The sequence below is a fragment of the Sphaeramia orbicularis genome, chromosome 4 (assembly GCF_902148855.1).
Source record: "Sphaeramia orbicularis chromosome 4, fSphaOr1.1, whole genome shotgun sequence".
Lineage (NCBI taxonomy): Eukaryota > Metazoa > Chordata > Actinopteri > Kurtiformes > Apogonidae > Sphaeramia > Sphaeramia orbicularis.
Window position 1 is genome coordinate 42,851,755 of NC_043960.1, and position 20,182 is coordinate 42,871,936.

General features: G+C 39.2%; 2 protein-coding genes across 6 annotated transcripts in view; both read left to right on the plus strand.

The window, feature by feature from the left end:
* ap3d1 (adaptor related protein complex 3 subunit delta 1) overlaps window positions 1–9,454 on the plus strand; it is a 41,305-nt gene extending 31,851 nt beyond the window's left edge. For all 5 annotated transcript variants that reach the window (XM_030131891.1, XM_030131895.1, XM_030131893.1 and 2 more), the window contains 7 exons: window positions 295–342; window positions 2,671–2,860; window positions 3,143–3,231; window positions 5,867–5,952; window positions 6,064–6,185; window positions 6,436–6,515; window positions 6,650–9,454. In XM_030131891.1, the coding sequence (XP_029987751.1) occupies window positions 295–342; window positions 2,671–2,860; window positions 3,143–3,231; window positions 5,867–5,952; window positions 6,064–6,185; window positions 6,436–6,515; window positions 6,650–6,745 (711 nt within the window). In that variant the 3' untranslated portion in view covers window positions 6,746–9,454. The remainder of the gene's footprint in view (window positions 1–294; window positions 343–2,670; window positions 2,861–3,142; window positions 3,232–5,866; window positions 5,953–6,063; window positions 6,186–6,435; window positions 6,516–6,649) is intronic.
* A 1,561-nt stretch (window positions 9,455–11,015) lies between these two features.
* The window catches only part of cdc34a (cell division cycle 34 homolog (S. cerevisiae) a), a 28,013-nt gene continuing 18,846 nt past the window's right edge, over window positions 11,016–20,182 (plus strand). The window contains exon 1 of the mRNA XM_030131899.1: window positions 11,016–11,458. Coding sequence (XP_029987759.1) covers window positions 11,276–11,458 — 183 coding nt within the window. The 5' untranslated portion in view covers window positions 11,016–11,275. The remainder of the gene's footprint in view (window positions 11,459–20,182) is intronic.

Below are 20,182 nucleotides of genomic sequence, written 5' to 3' on the forward strand. Positions count from 1 at the left end.
GTTCTAATTTAATAGGAGTTGTGGAAAAAAACAGTCATTAACCTTACAGCCTTTAATAAATACATTAAGTAAATGTCTGACAGCAGTGTAATTTATCATCATTTTGTTCTGTGTTTTCTTAGCTGTTTTATGAGTCCACTCAAAGCTACAGTCACACACACACACACACACACACACACAGATACACAATGGTTCGCTTGTTATGCATCAGCCCTGAAGCAGCTCCTGTTGCCTAGTTAGCATACTGAGTGACAGAGAATGCCTGATCTGACCTGAGCTCTACTCTTCTTTCAGCCCATGTCCAATTACTGCCTGCTGGCTGAGAACTCCTACATCAAGATGGTGAGTGATGGCGATCAGGATGGTGCTGAAGGAGGGACAGTTTACTGTACCCGGGGAAGCTGCTGCTTTTGGAAAATTGGTTTTTAATAGTTATGGGTCCCAGATTTGTTTTCTTTCAGTTGTAATAGTCAATCATGTACGATTTTTTTATATTTAACCCATTAAGACTCTATGCTACTTCTGTGGCAGTTCCCAAATTATTTTTTTTCTCCTAAATTATTTATCACCATTTATTATAAAATTACCCTCCATATTTTGCATTTTTCCAGTGAAAATCTGATATTTTTCAATATTTAATGTACTAATCATATAGATGTTCATAAAAGTTCCAATTAAAGATGAGGGTTATTATATCAAAAACAGAGAAAACTGAAGAAAAAGTGACATTTTCAGTAAAATATATCATTAACTGAACATTAAAACAAATGTGTCTATCCACTGTCATTTATCAAACTGTATGGGTTTTACTGGTGATCAATGCTGAAGATGATGACTGTGTTTCCACTTTTCATTGCGGAGCCTCTGAACATCCGAATGGGTCATATCAAGGGGTGTAACGGTGCACTCCTTTTCTGTTTGGGGCCTTCAATATAATATGGATGTGTACCGAACGAATATATGTAGCCTATGTGACGAGCGCAAACGCTCTGGAAGCAGGGTGGATACAAGCAGAACCCATGTGCAGAATTTCCTCTATATACTTTCAGCAGCGGTGAATTCTCAGCACCGCTGCAAAAAAAACCCAAAACATGACAACACACACGTCCCACAGGTAGTTACGGAGCGCGCCCCCCCCCCCCCCCCCCCCCCCCCCCACTGTACCGATAATGCATCGAACCGAAGACCCCTGTACCGAAAACGTACTGAACTTCTGTACCATTACACCCCTAGTCATATCTGATGACCATGACAAGATCAGAAACTATCTTGCACCAATTATTTACATGTAGTGACAGGATTAGTGGATCAACAGATATTTATGTTTATGTTTACGCATATTAAATGTTTTATATCACTGAATGATTTTGATCGCTGATGGATGTTTGGGTCTTTATGGGTTAAGAAGAATTGGTTGTAATTCTTTGTGAGATTAGTCCACTTTCTATCAAAGATAATGCAAATTTATGTCTTCTATACATCACCTGAACTGTTGATTGAGAAGCTAATCGACCAAAGAGATCAGCACGGTCATGCTTCATTGTTATTTCCATCTAATATGGCATTAATGTTGGTGTTATGTATTAATACTGTGAATTCCTCAGACACACAATAATTCACCAACACTTAAAAAGATCCTTGCAATCAAGTTTTATTTCCGTAAACAATTTTTCAAGAATCTTCTCTAAAACAGTCTGTCAGAATGACTTGATATTTGTTGTGGAACATCTTTGGAGTAAAGTCTACCAAGTTGGTTAAAAGAATTGGAAAAAAAATTATTATGGAAATTTTTATGAATTTTGGGAATTTTAAAAATCCCCGCTGGTTTATAATGGGAAAAATGTCAATGTGCTATTACTTGAAAACAGTTGAAGATATTGATATAGTTACTACTGGCAATAGATAGGAAGTCACATATGGGCTTTTATGTGGTGCCATGACCTTTGACCTTTGAGTGACCTTTAAATTAATGTCTTTAAATATGCAGTTGGAATATAGGACCCTTGGTCCTATTTTTTATTCTTTGATTAAGGGGAATGATCTGCACATAAATCAGTTAACACACACATTTGTCTGAAATATGAGAAATATGTGTGATTCTCCAATCAGCTGATAAACCACATGTGAAAGTTACACTTAATAAAGCCTCTTGTGCTGCTTTCACTGCATATCCATCTTGGTATTAATACTAATGACTGAAACTGAATTTGAAAAAAATTAAACAAACCTCAGATGCAGATGTCCTTTTCTCTCCCTCTCTTTAAAGATGATGGAGGATGCTGATCAGGTACTAGTTAGTTCTGTTAAGAACACACTGTTTTTTTTCTTAGATGTGCTTCTCTCTGTTTGCTGCTCTTCAGTCTGACCCTGACTGTTAAAGGGTCCTTAATGTGTTTTCTGTAGCACAGCAGTGCTGCATCCAGTTCCAAGAATGTTTCTCTTGTGATTTTTCTCCCTGTGCTCAGGCTTTTCTTGGAAACAGTGCTATATGTGGTTTGGTGTTTGTGTGGTTGATGAACGGGATGTGCTGTGTTTACTGAATACACTCTCTAAATAATCAGCCTTCATTTTTTATAATACAAACAGATTGGCTCAGTCAGCTTGGGTATTAATTCTAGATACAAATACATGTATTTACTCAAAAAATGATGTTGCCTTTCTCCTTCTAAGGTGTACGACATCCAGGGAAATCTTCAGGATGGCAGCCAGGTGGTCGTGTCTGTAATATTTGAAAACAAAGGTGACAGTTTTCTGAAATCAATGGAATTCAACGTGCTGGACTCTCTCAACTCCAAGCTGCAGAGGCCGGATGGGTCGGGTCCACATGACGGCCTCACTGTCCCCTTCCAACTTCCCCCTGGTCAGTTTCCATCTACTTAATATAAGAATAGATGAATCCAAATAAAGATAATTAATCCGCACAGAGATTGACTTGCATGTGCAGTGTCAGTATGTTCTCTGTAGTGTTGGATGGTATTTCAGGTTAAAATGCTATTTTTATTCAGTCGTCGCATTCAGTACAATGTAAGGATTATGCACTGGGAGGCATAAATCGGACAAAAGCTATATGTAGTTGTTGAGAGATTGTGATTCAGACAGTATCTTCACAAGTTCCAACTTGAGTGTTGTCTTTTTGCTGTAGGGGTGTCTAATGAGGCACGATTCGTCTTCACCGTGCAGAGCATCATTATGCCACAGAAACTGAAGGGAACCCTCACATTCATTGTCAAGGTTGGTAAAAACACACAACAGATGTACTTTAATTGTATTTAAAGACCCAAAAAGCTTTATTAATGTATTACTAAACATTACCCATCATTACCCAAGCTTGATTTTGCATTACACCTCACAAAATGTCACAGGTCCCATGTGTTAATCTTAAGATGGTCAGTTCAGTATCATGTTTACTCACTATCTCCTAGTAAAACAAATTCAACCCTTCAAGTCTTTGATGATGTTGTGATCAGAGCTTGTGTTTTGAGAAATTAACCATTTACCACAATCTCCAAAAGATACTAAAGGGAGTCTTGCATTTAGGATGCACAGAAATATCAGTAGACTTCACTATTATGATATCATTGTATGTAACTTTTTATATACTGTATTAAAGCTATACTGTACGATCAGGCAATTTTACACTTTTCTTTTATAATCTTAAAATGCTCCTAATAAGCGTGTGTCAAACTAAACAGAATAAGAAACTCAAAAATGTTTAATTCTCATATATTTCTGATAAAAGTCTGACCAATCATTTTATTCGGTCCGAATAAAATCAGTGGCTGAGCTTCCTGTCTGTCATCTGTTGCCGTGTCCCTATCCGATACCGGTGCCTCTGAATCTGACGTTTCACTCGCGCTGCTCCTCCTGTCAAGGGCTGTGAATGGATGGGACTCAAATGCACAATGCTGAAGGGAAAAAACAGATGTCTTAACAGAAACAACAACCAAGGGGAACAAACGGAAAAACCGGATTGACGCAGTCTGAGTCCAGTGAATGAAGGATGGTGATAAAGTCCAGGTGAAGGCCCCTACAGAGTTGGGTGTACTTGACTTCACAGACACGTCCTTGCAGAGCTCAATTTTTACAACCACTTGGACTCCTTGTGCATGTACTCAGTGTCACACAATGTAGGATGATAAATGTATAGACTATGAAACCGCAAATGTCCACAGACAGTGCCACAGACAGGGTCTGCGCCACTCACAGTACATCACAGTATGCTTGACTCCGTGGAACCTTTATTGTGGGGTGATGAGGTACAGTGAAGACAATGATCCAGCGCTGCACAGACAAGACCCTTAAATACAGGGTCTCCTAATAATAAAGGAGCTGCAGCAGGTGGAGGTTTGTGTGTCTGATTGCCAAGGGAGGGGTCCACAGCCACACCGGTGTGGGCTGTGACACCTCCACCTCTACCTTCGCTTCCCACCGCGTGCGTCAGGGGAAGAGAGGAGCATCAGAGCTCAGGCAGGAGGAAACGGGCGGGACATTGGAGGAAGGCAGATTGTTCATGTTCAAATTTTTACTAAGTACTGTGCAATATGCCAGATGGACAGGTTTAGCTTTAATTAAAAAGGTTTTTTACTATATTGAACTGCAAAGTTTATTGCAGTATTTACAATGAAAGACTTGCAACTGACACAATGAACTGAGACAGTAAATATGATGAGGGTTCTAATGTTAATAATAATGTTATTAATCACCTTCTGATGTTTCACACTACTGGCTTCAGTCTAAACCCAACCTGGAATTTTTGTTCAATCACACCAAATGACTATCAAACACTGCAGCTTTAATATTACACTTTATCATCTTCATTACTGTATTGCCATATATTTCAATCAATTGAATCACAACCTCTGTATTACAATGTGCACTGTATCAGCATTTGGTATCTTGAGGTTTCCCCCACTATCACACTAGTAAAAGCATGTATGTGCTACGTTACTTCTCCTGTTGGATCTTGAGCCAGGTACTAGTGTAGATGTGGAGTTGTAGATCTTGGTCCCCCGGGGCCCTACAGTAGCAGCCCACTGCTCCTTGTGCATGTACCTGGATGGGTGTAATGCAGAGGTGTGAATTTTGCTACAGTGCAGGGGTCAAACATGCAGCCCATGGGCCAAAACCGGCCCTCCAAAGGTTCCAGTCTGGCCCACAGCATGATTGTATGGAGTGCAAAAATCACACTGAAGATATTAACAGTCAAGGGTGGCAAACTCATTTTAGTTCGGGGGCCACATTCAGCCCAATGTGATTAACATAATAGCATAATAACCCTTGAACAATAAAATGTGAACAACCTGAAAATTAAGTGCATTTTAACAATATTCTGGCTGTTACTAAATGTTTTGTGCATTTGTAGATCCAATCTGTACGTTGTGTTAATAATAAGATGACACATAATATTGTAGCAATTATTCTTATTTTAGTTCCAAATTTCAAACTTCAAAATTTCAACAATATTATGCCTGTTACCCAATGTTTGTGTAACATTGTGTGTAATGCACAAGTACAAATGATAAGTTGAGGCATAATATTAAAAAATTTCACTTTTTTTTCTTAAGAAATTTCTGTTTTTTCTGGTTATTTACATCTTTTTGTAAATGGATAGTTTGTAAATGTAAATATTTTCATAATTGAAAATTTATTGCACTAAAACAGAGAAAAACTTTGAGTTGTTATTTTTCTATTATTTTAAAGGTTTGGCCCACTTGAGCTCAAATTGGGCTGAATGTGGCCCCTGAGCTAAAATGATTTTGACCCCCCCTGCTCTACAGGGACAATAAAAGTGAACTTGACCGTATTCTTGGTAGTTTGCAGCCCTATGTGTCACTGATTGTCTTATTTTTGTGTTGTGATACTACAGAATGAGGATTCCTCTACTCATGAGAAACTGGACTTCAAACTGCACTTTACCTGCACCTCCTACCTAATCACTACTCCTTGCTACAGGTCGGTTTTATCATGATTCCATCTAAGCCACCTCTATATCGTTTTACAGTCTGCAGCATAAAATATTTAAGGGAGGATCAACATTCTGACAATATTAATATTCTGCATCAGTGATGCGTTTGCAAAGCTGTTGGAGTCTGGGGACCTGAAGGGTAGCTCTGTCCGACTGGAGGGAGTCAACATGCCCTTCCATCATCTACTTGCCAGGATCTGCTTCCATCACCACTTCTCTGGTATGCTACACCAGGACATACTGATGTAGACACAAACACACAGCAGTCAAGTGTGTGATACAAGTGTATGAACACCCAACACACTCCTACTGAGAGTAAACCTAACTCACACCTGCATCTATTTGTGCTCATTTAATCTCATGTGTGCAGTATATTGGTATTTTGATAACAAAACCTGATTATATTCAGACAGATTATCTAAATATTGTAGCAATTGCTCCAAGTAACAGGTTTCATGTTGTTTGTTCAGTTGTGGAAAGGATCGACTCCTGTGCCTCCATGTACAGCAGGTCTATCCAGGGTCACCACGTCTGTCTGCTGGTCAAAACTGTGAGTCAACCAGGAAAATGCCTTCCACAGGCTGTGTTCACAAGCAAATGATAATTTATCACCATGTTTTAATACTGATGAAATTGCAGACTTTCACACTGGGCTTGACTTTGTTTTTCCTGTCCTTTCCTCAGTCTGGTCAGACAGTGTCTATTGACGCTAAATGTGACGAGCCGACGCTGCTTGGGAATGTGCTGGATGAGATCAAGCAGACCTTCTCTCAGTGCTGATTGTGTCTGACAGCCCCAGGGTGCCCCCCCTGACCCCTCCATGGCACCACCTTCCCTCGCTGAAACACAACATAATCATGTTACGAAACACTGCGGCTGGCACTTCCAGTATAGCCCTATTTATTAGTCCTCAGATTTGCAAGATTTCTTTGCCCCCTGTCTTCTCCTTCGGTGTCCACACCCTGTTATTCCTCTGGACACTGAACTCAGTGGTCATTCTCTTACACTTGATGTTGTTTTACAGACTCACTGTGCACACGCTCCGTCTTTGCAATGCACTTTGATTTTTGATTTTCTAGTTTTTCAAACTGTTCCCTGCCCAGCATCCACTCTGTTTCACCCCAACTCTGACTCTGTACTGAACTCCTGACTCCTGTTTCTGGATGCACAGCATCTCCTGCTCTTTTCCTGTGTACTCTACTTCCTTCCAATTCAGTCTGTGACTGTTATGTAATGTAACGTTGACAACTTGACATATGCTGTTGATGGTTGAATTGTGTTTTTACTGTTTTGAAGTTTTTTTGTCTGGTTTGTTTTTGTTTGTTGTTTTGTCTCTTTTTCTTTCTAAAGCCTGTCTGCGCCTTTGTCTCACCCCATTCTTTCCGCTCACTAAACATCGGTGTGTGTGCCGTTTTTCCTGTGTAAGCCTGGAAACCCTGTGAACAACCGTTTCTCAGAATGGATCCTAGCTGAAAAATGGGGACTCTAACCTGTTCACTGGCCACTGACCTGGTGCCTGGAGGAGACCAGACAGGGACAACTGCAGGATGAATTGTACAGAGATGAAACCAAAGCTACATGTTTGTACGATGCAGGTTTTTAACTGGCATCGAAGCTGTTGCCCTACTTGCCTGTTGGCAAGACTCAGAGCAGATCTGCTAGTGTTAGTTGAACAGAATCCTTGTGTCAGTGGTTTGCTCTGTGCCTTAGCCTTGCGGTCTGATCTACTCCAGCACATCTTAGTCTTGTAGAGCCCTGCCTCCTTCCTCAGCATATCTGTTTTCAGATGGGACTGTGCTAACCTGTAGTTTGGCCCACAGTTACTAGTAACAATCCTTTACAGAATGAAAAGAATAATTTGGAAACATGGGAGTATAAAGAAGTAATGGAATTAAATTCTTACTACACCTGAGAATGTGTTGTAGTCAGGTTAATGCCACTTTTCATAATCTCTTCAATTTAGTGAAGGAATAGATGTACAGTAAATTCTGTATTATCACACAAAAGATACTGATATTTCTGTCATGCCATTATGTTGCTGGGGCCTTCAGTTGTAAACAACACAATAATCTGGCCAAAAAGAGATTCCCATGTTACTTGCCTCCTCTTTGAAATAGTTTTCACACCAGCTGGTCTGAATGTCACATTGCTGAACATGGTCTCGGTGTAAACAGAGACTGCTAATGGTCAGTGGTTTAAAGTTCCCTTTCTGTCAGTATTAGGCGATGTGGTTTCCATGGTAAGGAATCATCCACTCTGTCAACAGCAGAATACAGTTTTGTCTGTCCTCTTGTTAAACCATGTGAAACCTGCGCCTGTGCCACTTGGACATGTTTGCATCATGGTGGCAGTTTTTTCTGCTGATGCACATATAGAGAAACCCCAGTGTTTCTTCTCCCTCAGAAACTGCCTTGCCACTTATTTTTGTGTGTTGACATGTTTTGATAAACATGAATAGAAAAGGCCCCCTCTTTGAACTCTGGGAGGTACTATATGTTTTAAGTCACTACCTGGTCCAGCACGACTCAACATAGTAGTAGCAAGACTGAAACTGACTCGGTAGCATCTCTGTTCCTATATACTGGTAAGGCCCCCCTCACATCTGTCTGTTATTGTAGATAACTATAATAATGATGTCCATGAGATCTTCTGTCCAGTAGTAAAGTGTGAATACAGAAGTGATCAGCTGTATTTCAGGAATGTCAGTAGAAAATAAGTATGTATGTATTCCCTTTTCCTGACAATGCTCCAGCTGATATCAGCGAAACTTTAAAAAAAAAAAAAAAAAAAACTAACTCTCCTAATCATACATTGTCTGATTCAGATTATTTTCCTTTTGATTAAAATTTGTATATTGCATGATTAGGAATGTACACTTTTTATTTCCTTCTTTCTGTTCCATGGACATGCTCACACTAACAAACACTTGTCATTCCATTTTGTCCCTTTTCTTAATGTTTGTTGTTTTTTTTTTTACGTTTACTTGACCATTCTCTATTTTTGATGGTATTGTGTTTTTATCTATTTTAAGTTCAGGCAATTAAAAAAGGTGATATTGTTGAATGTTTTAAATCATTAAACACAGGAAGGAAAGGAAGGGGCATTTCTTTGGTGTCATGACACTGAGGACATGGGGCTCTGAATAAGTGGAGTAGAACAGGTCACATGAAGCAGTGTACTGAGAGGCAACCCACTCTGTCTTAATTCTCTATTGGTTCAGTTGTAGTGAGTTATTTTACCAATTTTGGCTTGTGACATTGAAATATACTCGCATATGACTCTGAATTTTTGAAGGTCCTGTCTTTTTATTTCTTCATATTCAATTATCCAGCTGTACAATGTTGTATGTTTTAAAGGGGACAAAATAAATTATCTACATTCCCTTTAAAGAAAGTCCACCCAAACTAAAAGAAAAAAAATAAAGGCTGTAAGAAGTTGCTGTAGTCTTTCTGTGTTACAGTGAACCAATAAACAACCACATATGCCAAAGTGTTTAAATCTTTTCTAAGTATAACACAGAAAACAACACATTGATTACAGAATCGTGTTTGTGTGGAGGAGGATGCATTTAAATGCTGTGGTGGAAGAAGTATTCAGATCATTCACTGTTAAACAAATTCCACACAGAGAATATTCCACTGCAAGCAGAAGTTCTGCACAGACTACCCATGTATATGGCAATGCGGTATATGTACAAATTATGTGATTTATCAGCAAAAAGTACTTCACATATGAAACTAGTAGTCATAGTGAAGTAAAATTCAACTGTTTCACTATTAGATATGTTTTTAATTATGTATTTGTGTATTTCAGTTTGAGTTCATTTGAACTACTTCACTGACTGCAGTTTAATTACACCAGTGCATCATATCCTGTTTCCTCATATGTTTGTAGTTTGAGTTTCCTGTAAAACATCTCTCTAAATTCAATTTTTCTTGAACTTAGAAAAAATGCCTGATTTCAACTTTTTTTTAGTTCATTGGGGAGCTGTTCCTCAACCCATGAAAGAACACTGTATTCAGGCACATTATCACAAATGTTGAAAATCAACTAACTTGGAGATGTTTTTCACAGGACTAAAAGTGTGTAATCTGAAAAGCAGAGTAGTACTATGTTCAGGTGTCTTTACTTTGACTATTTGAAAACCCTGTTGGTTTACTCCCTCATTTTAAAATAAATCTTTGTACTTTCTATTCCTTACATTTCCATAACTAGTCAGTTACTTAACCTTAATGCAACACCCACCTTTTTTTGTTACCTTTATGTAACCAGGAAAAAAAAACACTCCCATTGTGCTTAAGAACCTCTTTTAGAAGGGAGTCCTGGCCAAGATAGGCAGCAGCAAATACAACACAGCTGCAAGATTACACAGTTAAAACACAAATAACAGACACATTTAACAATAAATAATTAGTTTAAAAAAAATACGAGTATTTGCATCTCGAATGAAGCAAAATAGCACAAAATGGAAATACTCATGTGGATAATAAGCACATTAAATTTCTGCCTTAGAACAGTAGTGGTACTTGGTTGATCGTTTGGTTCATTACAGATGCAATATGGAACTTCATTTCCCAGAAATCCTTGCCTGATGACCTCTTTACTGACTGACAGTGAGCAGCTGAGTAAAGTGCAACAGGCAGATGAGCAGTTTTTGACTTTATTTTTTTAATGTGTAGCAAAATTGTTTGAACACAACTGTCGTCCAGCCGAACTCCTACTTTCCTCTGATAGCAGCACACCCGAAACAGAGGACAAGGTAGCCACGGTCAAGATCATGTCAAGACAAAATAGAATGCAAAGTACTTCCTGTTTGGACTTTCAAAATAAATTTTTCAAGCGAAGTCCTTGGGTTCGTATATTATTAATTTTAAAATTAATATTCTTCTAGCGACACAATATACAACACACGGTATGATTTGACCAAATAAAATCTCAAAAGCAAAATTAAAAGTGTAAAGAAAGTTGTTAAAAGCCGACTGACATGAAACTGTGTACTTAAACTTTATCCGGAAGTGCGTGGAGAATATATGTAACTTAACACCAGTAGGGGGTTTAGGACGTTAATAACTGGGGCTCCCCGGGATTGTTCACAACAACAGAGGCAGGCGTACCAGCTCTGACCAAATAAAGCCGAGTCGCGAATTTAGATCCTGTGTTGGAACCGAACAGACGGAAACTAACATTAACGCGTTCCTGTGCGAAGTGCTTCTCCTTCCGAAAGCTATTGTTTGGACCGAGCCTAGCCTTTTCCTTCTTCGCAGTCACAGCTGTGGGTTGCTGATATATTTATACAAATCGTTGTGGAATATGGCTCAGCATGGACATCATGTAGCCAGTTCCCAAAAAGCACTAATGCTGGAGATGAAAAGTCTTCAAGATGAGCCAGTCGAGGGGTTCAAGATAACTTTAGTGGACGAGTCAGACATGTACAACTGGGAAGTAGCGATTTTCGGACCCCCAAATACCCACTACGAGGGTGGTTATTTTAAGGTGAGTAGCTAATGTTAGCTAGCAGTCGATCTATTGTTCTTGAGTCAGTAAAGTGGGCTTGATTTACCCCACATTTGAGTAATTTACACATGAATGGTTAGCTTTAGCGTTCGTTTAACCATCTTGAACAACAGCAGGTTACAGTTGATAATGTTAACTTGGCTAATCGACAGTGGCTGCCTGTTTACTAGGACAAAACAGTCTGCCTCTTTGTTTTACTTTTAACATATTCCACCCATTTGACATGTACAATTTAAGCTAAGGCTCTGAAACTTATTGCTGATTATTTTTCCTTCAAATACTGCTTTTGTATGTCCCTTTCAGTGTCAGTTGGTGCTTTTTCTCGCTTACATTGTTACTTTGTGTTCACATGAAACAAAAGGTTGGTACACGGTAACAGCCGCCTTTAGCTTTTAACGTTATACTCATTAGCCAAGCTCATTGTTTTACCAGTTCAGTCATTTTCTTTTGTGTTCATCGTTACTAACTTAATCAACAGCCCGAGGTCGAACAGGCTTTTTCGGTTGTAAACCCAGTTGGATTCAAAGCAGCCTATCCCTAATGCATGGTACCCTTGCTTTTGAAATGTTAACAGCCATAGTCACTACTTGTCTAAAAAGATCGTTGGCTAATTTGTTTTCTACTTTTCTTCCTCCCTGGAGAGTGAATATCACTGATCTGTAGTTCCTGTTTTATAAATTGTTTCAGCCAAAAGAGGATGGGCGCTGAAAAATCTTCCCTAAGTTGCGAATTATGTATTGATTTTTTTCTTTTTTTAATTAATAACACATGCAGTTTATGTAGCACTTGATACTAATTTGCAGACACTTTAATGGTGGTGTTGATGCTATTCTCCTGAGGTCCTGACCTTTGACCTGTAAACAGCTGGTTGTTTGGACTTACTGTATGTTGAGCTACTTGCCATTTAACCCACTGTTAAAATCGTAACACACACAGCCTGCCCTACATTGTAGATGTTAAACAGTTCTGTATTTCATGTCTTCTAATTGTTGATTTGAAGGTGACATAAATGCATTTTGACTTTTAAGATGTTGCACAGCACTAAGGCTGTTGTTGATGCTCACTCTTAATTCCAAGAATACATATTAATTTAGTTAGGAATAAAACAAATCCTGGCAGTTGAACTTTAACTTCATGTTTGTCATTGTACTCTTAAAAGAATAATGAGTTAATAAATAAATGGTGGTAAGAAAAATAGTAATAATAATGATAATAATAATAATAATAATAATAATAATAAAGGTCAGGGTGTTAAAATAGATCAAAACAATGTGAAAGGTAGTTTAAGTCTAAGGATAAATACAAGAATAGTCATCCTGTTCTCAAATCAAAGACCTTTTTGTTAAGGCTTCATAAAGCTCAGTTCTCTTGTTTGCTTAGTAGGTGTTTCCATCTAACATTTTAACTGTAATTTTGTAAAAATTTGAGTATTGGCCCTTACAGTGCTCAGATTAGCCTTTCTATTGAAACCGCTGTTTGTCAACCAACACTTGAGCTTCCCAGTGTGTTGTTATTCCGGTTCTTAAGGTCCCTTTTTATTTTGCCTCTGGTCTTTTTTTCTTTTTTCTTTTTTTTTTCCAAGCCTGTGAATACAAGCAGAGAGGGCCCTGGCTGGGCTGTCGTAGACGCTGCTGCTCAGTGTAAGTGTGAGAGGGTGCTGTGTACAGGATTCCTTTGTCAGGCCAGGAATGCACAGCCTGGCTGTGAAATCCGCCGCATGGTTGTGACTCATTGTTCTGTGCGAGGTTTCTATCCAACCAGTTTGCTGTATTATAACACAGAAAAAAACACCCAGGTTACCCAAACAAACAAGTTATGATGACACGCTGCAGCTGCCTGTTCATCAGAAACGGGGGCAGGTTGTGACGTTGCACAAAACCTGGCTGAGTCAGGTCTTTATTTCAGATGGGTGTAGCTCAGAAAGACTCACAGTGACAAATGAATGACACGCACATTATGACTTCAGGGTGTAAATGTCATTTTTACAGTGGTGGACAACTGTCTCGAATTGACAGTAGGGAAGTAAACACAACACTTGCGTACTTTGACCTATATGTGTCAGTGGGCCCCAGTTGGAAAAATTTCCAAGTTTAAGGTCGCCCCTTGTTGTGTTTTAGCCTGTGCGTAACGCTTCTGCTTTGTCATGTGAACTATCCCTCCAGGCTGCATATGTCTGGTGATTACTGGCAGAGGGCCAGTCTGTCTCATAGCCAGTCATGATATGGTGACATCTACAGCACGAGGCAGAGCAGCTGTCCCCAGCGTACAGAACTTTAGACTGGTTTATACTGTTAGGCAAGTCTGAATTCTTCTTTAGTAATTAATTAATCAGATGAATAGTAATTAATATATAGTAGTCAATTTAATGTAAGTTAGACAGTTTCATAAAAATAAAGGCCGACCTACATTTTAAATGCCAAAAACCTCCTTACCTTCACCCGTGGTGGCGGCAATGAATGTGAAAGTCCAGGGTTTATCTTATCATTTCAGGCCTTTTTAGCTAAGGGGATGTCAAACACTTTTCCTTTCTCAAACATAGTAGATGATGGTAATTTAGCTTTACATTAAATGTGACAAGGTATAAAACAGGTGGTGACATCAAAAAAAGAAGAGGTAGTCTGTTAGAAGTGACTAAAACATGATGGGGCAAAAAAGCAGACTCCACGAACAGCAATCCTCTCTCTATGTAGATATAAATGGCCCAATTCAATGGAAATAAACAAAAAAAAATCAGAACTGTTCATATTTTTGGGTTATTATACATTATTAAGTGCATAATTAAGAGTATTATATACAATTCCTGCAATTACATCCTTCTAATACCTGTAAAACATACACACAAAACCTTACAGTCTGAAAAGTTAGCGTGCCTAACCTCAGACTAACTTGTATGACAATGATGATAAAAACCAGGAAAATGTAGGTCATGGCTTGTGGTTTGTGTTTTGTAATATTGTTTAATGAGAAACGAGGTTACTGTTGTTTTTCAAAGACAGCAGTAATCTACTGGAAATGTAAAACAAAGGGGACACTGACAGATAGTCCAAGAAAACTGACTGAAGAGTATAGAGTCCTTTTCCTAGATGACTTTTCCCTAATAAAATAATAATATGTAACTGTTGAAATAGTTTTTTTCTGAAGTTTTTTGTGTGAGTGAACTGAACCAACCAATGATTCCTTTTTAGCTAAAGTTTCCCTTTTAACAAACACAAATTATATGACAGGACAAATCTTTAGTTTTGTTTTTCAGTTTTTTATACAATCAATACACTTTTATAACAAAAAAATAATGTATTTATCACAATGTAGTTTTGTTTCAAATTTTATGTTTCGCAAACAGGAGTTTTTCCACTTAAAGCAGTTCTATAATATGTAAAAAAGAAGACACGCACACACACATACATATAGAAAACTCTATTAATTAAAACGCAAAAGATAAACGTTTCAGTGTAAATGCTGCACCCTGATTAGATTTACTCCTTAGGTAACTGGGTCATCAGTGTCAAGTGACGAGACACTTTTCAATACTCCGTAATATCCAAGCAATGTACAGTCAAAGTTTGGTGCCTTAGAGCTGAGTGATTAGAAGTGCTGACATGGTCAGACATGTTTTTAGATTGAAATGATCCTACTTTTCCAACTTCACATAGTCAAGTACAAAATGGGAACAGACACGTTTCGACATCTCTGTCGTAATGTCCGAATGTGAGTTTGATTGAGGCTTGAGTCTGAATCCGTCTTTGTGGAGCCAGCCTCGGGCCTGTTTGCACAGACTCTGCTGTGTGCTGTAACTGTATGCATTCAGACTGAATGAACTAGCTCTAGGTTTAAACTGCCCTTTTATTCAACCTGATAAAATGACAGTTTTTTTCATCCCACTGTGCAGCTTGAATCAGTTAAATATTGGCTTGTTTGTGGTGTACTTATCATGTAAATTTGGCTGATTGTTCCCTGCTTATTGTCCTTCATTTTCTCTGCACTTTCTCTTTTTTCTTTCTCTGAATCATCTCTTCTCAGTTATTTGACCCCTCGAATAAAAAATGAAGAAGTGTGACTTTTTTTAGATTGCATAATCATACTCTTATTAACATCATATGTCCGAGCTGTTTGGTGGCTTTGTGCAACATTTTATCTGGAAAAATAATGGCCCAGTATCTTATTACATGGCATATGATGATGTGCTCTATGTGTCAAGTTTTCATACAGTCTGTTCATACAAATATCTTTAGCATTGGTAGAACTTTAGGCAGTGCTGAGCTGTTATTGTCTTGCTATCTTTTCATTGTTTAAAAGGTTGTAATCAACCCTAAAACACATAACCAATGACATTTACTCTGCTGCTGTTAATAATCTAATTGTGGTAATGAGATTAAAATGGGGTTAAAACAAAGACCTCTATGGCATGTGTGCAGGCCCTTAAACTCAGCTTTTTAAGTATGACATCACTTTTTGTGGCTCCAGAAATCGATTAACGTTTGGCAGATTGGGCCTCTTCCTGCCTCCTCTTGTGTCAAGTGTCAGAGCAACAGAAAATGACACACTGGGCTGTTATGAGGCCATCTGGTTGTGTTTCATAGAGAGGTTTTTGATACCAGTGTTTGGAAGAAGCTATGCTACATGTGTAGTGTCACAAGGCTGAAGCACAGTTCGGTTGTCATTTTTGTTCATTTTTATTATATAAACAGTCAGTGTACAGTCATACTGCAAACCAAACAAAACGACTATCATATTTCTGTCTGGCAGTGAGGATCCAAAATGAACACCGGCCAAGAGTCAAATGTGGGTAAATTTTGAGTTTGGCTGAACAGAATTTTCAGATCTGAGCAGACTAAAAATGGTAGCTCTTATGTCGCGTTTCCAATACGTGGGACCAGCTCGACTCGGCTCGGCTCAACTCGACTCGGTATTCTTGGAGACCGTTTCCATTACAAGATACTACCAACTTTACAGTACCTGGTCATCATAGCGATGCGGCGCATTACTTCCGTGTCGTCTGTTCAGAGAGTTGCTGATAAACTTGCTCGTTGCATGTTGTCTGGTCTGAATTTAAGTCGGCCACCAAAGACTGAATCTCCTTGACCGACCATGGTGTAGTTTTGGGCTGTTATTATATGGATTAATGTACTGACAGATTTACTGTCCTTTTCCACATCTGTTTTTTGTAAAACGGCGGGTCACAGAGATAACTCTCTGACCAATCAGTGGTCAGCAGTGTGTGCACGTCACGTTTTAGTATCTGGTCCCCAGTCCTGGAACCTCGGCGGAGGTGATACCAAAAAACTAGTACCAGGTACCAGATTCCAGGTCCTTTTTTGTAATGGAAACGCAAAAAGGCCGAGCTGAGTCGAGTCGAGCCGATACCATGCAGTGGAAACTGGGCACTACACACCATATGTAATTGAAAAAAATGGTATGGTTGATTCAGCAACATAGACCTATATGATCAGTGGGCAAACACAAAAACTACTTGTTTGTCTAAAACACATTACACAGACTAATTTGTGAAATCAGAAACACTTAGCCTCACAAAGTGAGACAATTATTCCAATCCAATTATTTTCAATAACATGGACTCAAACAGTCCATACTGTGCGAGACCTTTTTCTTGTAATTTTTAGTCATATAAATGCAGCTTTATGTCCGATATAACTGGTGAACTGTGTTTATCTGTCATTGGTGTTTGAGCCAGAAAGTTGATTTTGGACCCTAAGGACAGCTTAAAGTTTCCAATTGAGTTTATGGACTGAGTTTCTAAACTGTCTTAATAAACTCCCTCATAACAGAGGAGGGGAGTTGCCCTATGGTTTAGGCCCAGGCCTGTCTGTCTTGTCTTTTTTGGGTTCTTAAAATCCGTCAGCAAACGCCCACTTGTGCTGAGCAGCTGACTCCCTGTTTGTGCCTGCCTTCCTTCCTCCTTGAGTACATTATTTGTGCAGACTGTGCGTTAGTACTGCAGCAGCAAGAGTGGAGGGGAGGGTACAGCACAGAGGACCCAGCCCGGCCCGTGTACAGGGCTTGGCTTGGCGGGGCCAGGCCTTGGCCGGGCTGTTGGAGTCATGTTTCCCCCTCTGGCTGTGTCACACAGAAACAAGAGCAGGGCAGAGTAAAAGAGAGGGAACACAGGAACAGGCAGATCATGAGAAGGCAGAGCCCTGGCCTGCAGTGGTGCCCCTTTGAAAAGGAGAACCTGCTGTGAGCAGAGGTGTGTGTGTGTGTGTGTGAGGCCCTAGTAGACAGATATAACTGTCCCCTGAAGCCAGGGCCATGTGGTCTTCTCCTTTACTGTATGGGCCACCCATGTGCTGATCAAGTCTTTGAAACACTCTGAACTTTTCACTTATGATACTTTACAGGTTCATGTGACATTTAGTGATATATAGCAGTAATGTTGACAACTGCAACCATCTGGATACTCACCTCTGTCATGTATTTGACAGGCTTTTTAATTCATAACTAGTGCGTTGAGCCGTGGGGATCCACAGGTTCTACATGTGGAAGTTTTTATTAAGTTGTGTATTCGTGCATGCTGTACTGCATTTGTCCAGCAGTCACCACCAAAGCGTTCTGGGTATAGCAACGCAATTGTAAGGCTGTTGTTTTCCACAATTACTAATATCTCCCAAAATATTGGTCCTATCAACTTGCTGTTTTTGCTACTGTCTTCCTTGACCAAAAATTCATAAGTATGCCTAACTGCAGCAGTCAGCTCTTTATGGTTTTTGTATGATTCCCAAGACGCACGCATGCACACAGAAGCCACTTGGCTTTTTTAATATAGATACTTTATTAATCCCAGCGGGGAAATTATTGGGTGTTACAGTTGGTCCATTCAAGTATAATAAAAAGTAGCAGGAAAGAAGTTATCAATACAACAGATAAAGGAAAAAAAACACATAAAACACTAAAAAAAAGTTTATAAAAATGTTTTTGGCTTCAAAACGGTAATACTAACATTCAAGGAAAACAATAGCTTAACAGATAAAATGTGGTCCTGCCTGGTCCTACATAACTAGTTCAACAGTAATCCAGTTACTATTAAGGTGATAGTTGTAGTTCAGACGTGCATTAAGTGTCAAATGATAATGATGTTGGAATGATTGCCCAATTCACCCCTTAACATCAACTGTTGCAAATTGGCATCAAACCATAATCATTCAAGATGGCGTATGTATTCCCCCTATGCCAGTATGGATATATTCGATATGTATTTATGAACCTGTGTTAGAACTTACTGACCATCATGCCTGATGTCACAAATTGGCATCATACCTTAATTACCTCCGCCAAGGAGGTTATGTTTTTGCCAGGGTTTGTTTGTTTGTTTGTCTGTCTGTTTGTTTGTCTGTCCGTTAGTGTGCAACATAACTCAAAAAGTTATGGACAGATTTGGATGAAATTTTCAGGGTTTGTTGGAAATGGGATAAGGAAGAAATGATTAAATTTTGGTGGTGATTGGGGGTGGGGGGGCCCACGGGGGGGGGCCACTGATCGTTAGTGTGCAACATAACTCAAAAAGTTATGGACAGATTTGGATGAAATTTTCGGGGTTTGTTGGAAATGGGATAAGGAAGAAATGATTAAATTTTGGTGGTGATCGGGGGTGGGGGGGCCCACGGGGGGGTGGGGGGCCACTGATCGTTAGTGTGCAACATAACTCAAAAAGTTATGGACAGATTTGGATGAAATTTTCAGGGTTTGTTGGAAATGGGATAAGGAAGAAATGATTAAATTTTGGTGGTATTCGGGGGCGGGGGGGCCCCACGGGGGGGCCCGCTGATCAGCCTTGGCGGAGGTCTGCGCTCTCCGAGTGCTTCTAGTTTTGATCTATTTTTGGTGCTATGGACAAATTACCTATCATCTCCACTTAATTTAGCATCTGCTTGAAAACAAAAACAAATTTATTTTATAATATACTTGCATATACATTCAGGCATTAAAGGGCTAACCAGTTATTGGCTCTCATTATATATAGATATTATATTATTCTTCAGTATTTAGTAGAAATGTGGATACACACTCTCACTGGATGTAAACAGCTCCTTCCATGGACAAGAAAAACCCAACAACATTAATTGTTTGAGTTGTTATTCTGTAATGAAAACATAATTATGAATATTTTATTCCATTTTTGTAATTAGATCCTCTTAAATCGTACACAGTGGACTTTTAACAATCTGTCTGGAATGAAACTGTCTTTTGACCCCTTTTCTCCCCTGCTTCCTTGTTCTTGTGGTTGAGGAGCTGAGTTAATGAGGCAGGGGCCTGATGGGTATGAACATGATAATCTTTGGGACTGGTATATATCTGTGTGTGTTAGGTGGATGAATTTGCTCTGCTCAAGGGGTGGGCACATGATGTGTATGCATGTGGAAGGATAAGAAGGAAAAGGTCCATGGAGAAGGTAAAGGGGAGCACTGGGAGAACAGGATGATTTGTTCTGTTCAGGGTCTCTTGCATTACTCTGTGACCTGGTTTACTTCGCCGTGCTGTCATGTTCCACAAGGTGGGTGCGTTCTCTCTTTATCTCACTGTTCAAGGCATCTTTTTGTAGGTCACAAACCAAAAAAAAGTTTATTTTTATTTCTATTTTCTGACCCCTTTTTTCCATGCTCAATGAGAAAATTGTCTCCCCTTCATGCCCACTACTCAGATGAGCTGTTCAGAGTCACCTTCTCACCAGAGATGCTGTTAATTCTGTGCTCA